Source organism: Vigna umbellata, chromosome 11 (genome assembly GCF_029865625.1).
Source record: "Vigna umbellata cultivar VRB3 chromosome 11, Vumbellata_1.0, whole genome shotgun sequence".
Classification (NCBI taxonomy): domain Eukaryota; kingdom Viridiplantae; phylum Streptophyta; class Magnoliopsida; order Fabales; family Fabaceae; genus Vigna; species Vigna umbellata.
This window is the reverse complement of record NC_142175.1, coordinates 21527196-21534622: the sequence shown is the minus strand read 5'-3', so window position 1 is coordinate 21534622 and position 7427 is coordinate 21527196. Positions and strand designations below refer to the sequence as shown.

Below are 7427 nucleotides of genomic sequence, written 5' to 3'. Positions count from 1 at the left end.
GTCTTTCTGAGGTTTTTATCTATTTATTTTTATAAGCTGTCAATGGTAAACTTGTGTATAATAAATCATAGTTACGATTTTAAAATAATTATATACATACACAAAAAAATATAAAATTTTTAAAGAATTATATAGTAGATACACAATTTTCTCTAGCTTGTGTGATAAATATTATTGTTATTTAAAAATGAGTGGTGATTGTGTAAGAGAGGGACTTCAGGTGTGAATGATGCATAGACAAATGACATTGCAACTATTGATGCAATGCAAACAAAATTGATTTCTCCATCAATTAACATGAACATTTTCTTTTTGATTGTATTCCAAATATCAACATCAATGTTTTTTTTTTCAATTAATATAAACATTGTTTTCAATTAACATTATAATTCTATAAAAAGAATCATTCATGCAATTAAGATAGTATGAACTGTTTAGAAGTAATAATTAATTACATCAATAATCTTTTATAAAAAAAATTAAACCCTAGTTTTCTTAAATTGGACAACCCCTTTAAATAGGTCAGATTCAATCTCATCACAAGCTACCAGATTTGGTGGCATATTGTGTTTGATTAAAATTGATAAACTAGCACACCTTGACATATCATCATTTTACCTAATGTGAGTATAAAGATGAAAACAAACATAACATTTTGCAAAATATTTTACCCAAAAAACTCAAACAATGATGTTCCAAGAATAAATATTTTACCCATTTGGGAAATTTCAATAATTGCTATTGAAAAACCACTCTGCTATTTGAATCCCACAACTTCTCAGGTTCCTCTGCTTTGTTCCTGCTATGCCACTCTATTTTCGAGAGGGCCAAATATAAACTGAACCTGGTGCATGAATTCAACGTTTTTTTATTAATACCACTGTTATTTATTATTCTTTGTAATATGAACTCAATATTTTAAAGATTTAGGGTTTAGGTTTAAAAACAACTGCATAGGATTTTTATAGATGTTACATTTCATGCTAACTCATTGGTTATTAAAAGGTTGGCATTATGTGCAATCAAAAGGACATTATCTGCATAAAATGTTCTGATTTTTTTTCTGCATAAAGAAGTTCATTTCATGGTCCTCTGATTAAGGAGATGCACATGCATCAATGTTGATACATAAAGGAATCTGCAGCACAACCCCTTTGCATTAAAAAATACGACAAAACTCTGATACAGTTTTTCATGTGCATTTGATGTTGTTCTCTAACCAGAATTGGATATTTATCTCAATAAACTATGTTGACACTTGATGTAAACTTTTTTTCTTTCCAAATTACTGAGATGAGACTCTGTTTCTAATTGGAGAACAACATTAAAAAGCAGCGAAAGATCAACATCTAAGTTTTGTCCTAAATAATACACACAACCTATGATCAGACTAGATGTAAGAGAAATACAAATGCAATAAAACAAGGGGCCAAGACATGTCCTAGGAAGGCATTCATACTTGTTTCCAATTGTCAACACTGTCAGATATCACCATTACCTTGCTGAGCCTTTGACTCATAGAAGAGCCTTACAGTTGAGTAAATGGTAGAGGGTTCAGCCATGGCACCATTGCCATAATCTCCACAAGCTAACCTCTTTGTAACAGGTGGGATGAGAGAAATTCCAAGCTCATCAATGGCGATGAGATGCCGCTCGGTGAAAGGATTGTTCCACATAAGAGTGTTCATGGCTGGTGCAACAAAAAATGGCTTGCTGTAGTCCCAGGCTCGCACAATGCATGTCAGTAGATTGTCACACAACCCTCCAGCAATCTACAACATATATTCAACTTACTTTAACAGAAACTCATCTGAACCCTATAAAAGATGTACACACAAAACTGAACACCAAAAGATGGACAGAAAAACACATCATTGGTTGAACTTGCCTACACTGTGTAAGAATAGGTATGTCATAGACATGCTAGTTTGTTTAATCTATTGTGGAGAAATATAAGCTATACCACCATTTTGTATACTAAAGATATGCTTATAAGAACTTATTTACAACTTATTTAGGCTTTATCTTATGACATAAGCACTTGTGCAAATGTCTACGAGAGAAAATGAAATAACTTATATTAGTAATTGGATTAAATATGTTTTTAGTTCCTAAGCTTGGACGTGAAATTGGAATTCGTCATTATTCCTCAAACTTTAATACATTTTGGTCTTCAAACTTTAAAGTTGAATGAATATAGTCTTTTTAATCAACTGCATTAGATTTTTTTGATGTATCCAACACATTTTAGTACGATGTTTGAGTTGTTTACACTGTTTTGTCAATATGGAACATTGTTTAACAAATCCCAAAAAAATCAATGTCATCAAGTTAAAAGGACTGTACTCATTCATTTTTAAAGTATGGACATCAAAATGTATCAAATTTTGGAATAGGTACTAATTCTAATGTCAGGTTCAAGTTAAAGGACTAAAAACATATTTAACCCTTAGTTATTATGCAGGGTAGCTTTTGAAAACAGTTTATAAGTTATAACTTTTCTGAGAACAGTGTAATCACATTTTCTTTTCAATTATAGAAACAACCAAAGCATTTATTCAATAAGAACTTTAGTTGTTTACCTTGCCAAGGGTGTTTGCTGATAATGGAGCAATAACCATGATATCAGCCCATTTGCGAAGCTCAATGTGAAGCACATTATCACCAAGTTTCATCCAACTAGACCATTCATTGTCATCAGTGTATAAAGTTACATCCTTTGGCATTGAAGCTCTATCAATGAAATGCAAAGATGCATTTGTGGCAACTGCTCTTACATCTGCCCATTCAGAGAAACAATGACACAGATTTGCAAATTTGACAGCAGCAACACTCCCACTAGCAGCAAGCAGAATTCGGGGCCTCCTTGGTGCAGCATCCACAGCCATAGTCTCTCCCTCAGCACTTACAGCCATCACCCAGAACCTTCCACAATGATCTTAAATTTCCATGTTTTCAAACACGAGTTTCAGCTCACTCATTAAAAACCTTCAAATTGGTAAACTAAAACCCCTTTAGATGACAGTTTATAGTTACTAAATACTTGAATCACATTGGTGCAAAGGGAAAAAAGGAAAAAAATCCTTAGTTATTGAACTAAAACTCAAATATACATGCATCTAAAGCTAAGTCTAACCATAGCCATACACAGCTAGCTTAACACCAATGAGAACATGTACCTAAAAGTACTATATTCCTGTTAAGATAAAGCCTTTATGATGATTTTTTCTATAAATACATATTGAAAAGAAAAGAAAGGTAAACTGAATTAAGTTTCTCTCATAAGCTAAAATTAATTTATGCTCTTCAACTTTTCCAGAAGCTCTTAACCCAATCTCTCTAAAATCTGAGGTGAATTGGTTAATTTTAACTCACTAAGAAATTTGATTATTTTGCTTTGGTGCTTCCCTTGGAAAGAAATATATTATATCAGAAGCAAAGGTCAGTATCCTACATATGTTAAGAAAAAGAATTTAATTCTAAGAAATGGTAAGACTAACTTCTTACCCTTAAAACAATTAAAAATCAACCTACATTAGAGATCACCCCAATATTGTTCCTATAGTAATTAAAACTTTACCACTTATTTATAATTATTTTTAGTCGTTATTCATATAATTTTTAGTTCCTAGAAAAAAAAAGACTAAAAGTGATTAAAAATTGCAGGTGTCTAAACAAAAACGATTTTTTTTTTAATATTGGAGTCAGAGAAACCAAACATGTAATTAAACCATTATTATTAAAATCAACAATTTACAATTCATGAACATCATGATTGAATGGAAATATAAAAAATTTAACCTTTTCCCTTTGTTCCATTTAATCTTACTTTAAATTATAATATACATTAACAGGTACAGATAATCCAACACATCAGAGTTCAGCAATACAAATTCATAATTACCTACATAATGCATTCCCCTCCCCCAAAACAAGAACCCTAGAGAGAGAGATTTCCTGCTTTAATAATCACAAATCATTAAAATAGAACAAAACAGATTCTACAAAGAGGCCTAATTTGAACAGTGAATTCGGATGAATTTGGAGAAGAAAGAGGAACAGTAGTGTCGAACTGAATCCTAAATTGAAACAAACATGTTTTAAAACCAGTTCCAGGGAAAGTACAACCCACAATTTCTATTCCCAGGAAACCTCACCATAGATTCGATCTACTATTTGTTGAAAAAAAAAATATATGATGGGATGATGAAAAATAAAGAAAATGTAAACAACGAAAAAGAAATATGAACAGAACAAAGAGTGAAAGTGAGATCAAAGAGAAGAAGTGGAACTAACCTAACGGAATGAGGGTGATTTCCCTGACAACACAACACAACAGAACAACCTCGCAACCAACTGACGCCGACAACACAATCCGTGTTTCCTGTTAGTGTTTGCGCTGTCAGTATTCAAAAACAGATCCCGCTGCGGAACTCACACACACAGTAAGATATAATTCTTTTCAAGAAGGAAGTGGATCAGAAATTATTTTTTTTACCAAGTCATGGTGATTAATTTTTTTGAATATAGACCTCTTTTATTTATAAAACATAATATTATATTTAATTATAGGAACTAAAGTATATAAAATAAGTATATATTCAATGGTCAATAAAAGTCGGTTAAGTTACGTCCAAGCATGTTAGGAAGAAAATGGTTTGAACTCTCTTATACCTCATTTAGCCTTTAACTTCAATAACAAATTCAAAAATTAGGAACTCAAAAAACAATTCATCAATTTAGATACTACTATAATAAATTTTACCATCAATTTATAGTTTATATTTTGTTAACAAAATTCTTCAAATTTTTTAATTTATTACGTGGTTACAACTTACAAGGTTAAACAATCCACTGTGACGACAGAACTTACAACACTTGAGAGACCAATACCCCAAGTTGCTTGGATAGATAAAATTTTATTAAAAAAATGGTCTCAAGCTTTTGATGAAGGGAGAAAATATGGACATATGACCATTAATCTTGTTGAGTGCATGAACTTCGTTTTAAAGGAATCACATTCATTACCAATTTGTCCTCTCATCAAAACAACATTTGAGAGAACATAATCATGGTTTGTTGAACGAGGATTAAAAGCACACTACATGCTACAAGCAGGTCACCAATTTCCTGAAGAAATCAACGACATTATTCGAAAAAATCAACAAAAATCCGCATTTTGTCATGTTCAGTGGTACAATCGTGAAAATTCTGAATTTGATGTTTAAAAAATTTCAACACCTCACCAATATCGCCCACATCCAATTTCGTATAATGTCAGGCTAATTGAATGGTGGTGTGATTGTGATCACTTCCAAGCTACTCGTCTCCCATGTCATCATGTCATTGTCGTTTGTGCATATTCCCATGTACCACTGACTCAATATATCGATCCAGTCTACAGTCTTAACAACATTTACAAGGCATACGAAGTACAATTTCATCCAATCCAAAATGAAGATTATTGGTCTGCATATACTGGTCCAAACTTCATACCAGATCCTCAAATGTGACGTAAGGCATCTGAAAGACCAACTACAAATATAATTCGTAATGAGATGGATCAATCCACTTCAGATCAGCCGAAAATATGCTCTTACTGCCGTAACGAAGGTTATCATAGGGGGACATGTCCATTTCGTCAATAGTTATTTATTAATCTTACCATTTTGTAATCCATTCACTAATTAATAAATTAATATTAATATTTCTTATAAATTTTGTTTAGGTTTTTATTTTGATTTTCGATTCAATAAATTATAATGACAATTTCTTTTTTGTGTAACACAATCAACAAAACTAAAATGTCAAGAACAAAAAAAAATATTTCATTTAACACCAAAATGCCTTTGGTAATCGATTACAGCATGGTTGTAATCGATTACCAGAGAGTTTATGCCCATATAACATGCTGAGGTGAAGTCGTGCCCTCCCTATACAACTTTAACACGTAGTAATCGATTACAATGCTTGGTAATCGATTACAACATCCTAATGAGAGCGAACTGACACTACTCACCAACCCATTCAATATCAAAAAATCTATTGATAGAGTCAGGATCATACCGAATAGTGTGGCCTCTAACATAGCTCAAGTAATCCTCAGCAGGATGATCACCCATCCTCCTTGCGTTGGTGTAAAATTCTTTCACCACTACTATGTTAGCTGGTGCAGGTTAAGTGGCTAGCCTCCTCCAGTTCCTACTCACCATTTGCTCTCAGAACTGAGGAGCTAAATCAGGAATTAATCCAACTTTTCTTTCCATTAGGAGTCTCCTATCTTGAACAATCTTGAAGTGTTTCTCATGCTTGCGGGAAAGGAACTTGCTAGAATGAGTGCGTTATGGTTCCTTATCCTTCCTCTTGGATCCTATAGTCTTGTATCTCTTGCCAGATGAGGAAGTCATCCCTACATCAAACACAATTCACAAAACCACAAGACATGTTGTTAATCATTAGTAAACCACAAACAACACCCCAAAACCATGCCAAATCACCGCTGAGGGCAAACAGAGCCCCTCAGCGCAACCAGCAAGCAAAGGAGTCATAAACACCAATCTGCCATAATCGCGCTCAGGGGAAATTTCCACTGAGCGGCGATTCTGTAGATTTTTCAAAATTTGCTTTTAACACTTCCTAACTCCACGCTTATGCAATCTTTCTAGTTCCAGATTCAAACCAAACATTTTAATCGGTTCAAACTGTAATTAATTCATCAAATCATGCATAAAACATAACCCGCTGCAATTAATACACACACAAACAAAACATAACAACACACTCACAACACAAACATAACCCACACTAACCATGTTTTCCTAAAAGTGAATTAAGCAAACGAAATGCTAATATTCAACCAATTCTGTACCATACAGTTTCATCAATTAAGCGAAGATTGAACACCAATTAGGAAACTAATCGTATACCCAATCGCAAGCGCAAAACAGATTCAATACTAGCCTAGTCAAAACAGCAAAAACACACTTCCAAACGCAAGAATCTCATGGAAACAATGCAATCTCCATAGTGCCCAACCAAAAGAGTGTCAACTTTCCATTAACACGAAATTAAACCAGCAAAACGCAACATAAACAAAGGTAAAACGAAAATTGCAATGGAAGAACAAAATTGGAATTCAAACAGGAACAAGAATTGAAAACGAACTCAAATTCAATGTAGAAACGAAATTACAATTGAAACAAAATGGGATTGAAGCACAAAACAAAATTCGAATTAAAATAAAATGATTTGGTATAAGAAAATGGAAGCAAACCTAAACCCACAAAGGGGGGAGGGGTGGAAAAACGCCCAGGAGCCAAAACCTATAGAGAAAAACGTAAAATGAGGGAGACAAGGTGGAGTGAAATCTGAATTGGGGATTTAAAAACCCCAAATTACAAAAATGCCCTTCTAATGAGCTTCTACAA

General features: G+C 33.1%; 1 protein-coding gene across 4 annotated transcripts; it reads right to left on the bottom strand.

Annotated features, from left to right (window-relative positions):
• Positions 1-389: 389 nt before the first annotated feature.
• Positions 390-4505, bottom strand: LOC148191171 (phosphopantothenoylcysteine decarboxylase HAL3a). 4 transcript variants are annotated; one of them, XM_088101453.1, is made up of 4 exons: positions 4297-4505; positions 2583-2938; positions 1499-1772; positions 390-844 (listed from the first exon to the last, which is right to left on the bottom strand). In XM_088101453.1, exons 2-4 carry the CDS (start codon positions 2913-2915, stop codon positions 813-815), a joined length of 639 nt encoding a protein of 212 aa, XP_087957579.1. In that variant the 5' UTR covers positions 2916-2938; positions 4297-4505; the 3' UTR covers positions 390-812. The 4 variants fall into 4 exon arrangements, with proteins under 4 accessions (XP_087957579.1, XP_087957577.1, XP_087957578.1 ...); XM_088101451.1 differs by having other exon boundaries at positions 2583-2988; positions 4297-4503; XM_088101452.1 differs by lacking the exon at positions 4297-4505 and adding an exon at positions 3905-4197 and having other exon boundaries at positions 2583-2988.
• Between the last annotated feature and the right edge of the window lie 2922 nt (positions 4506-7427).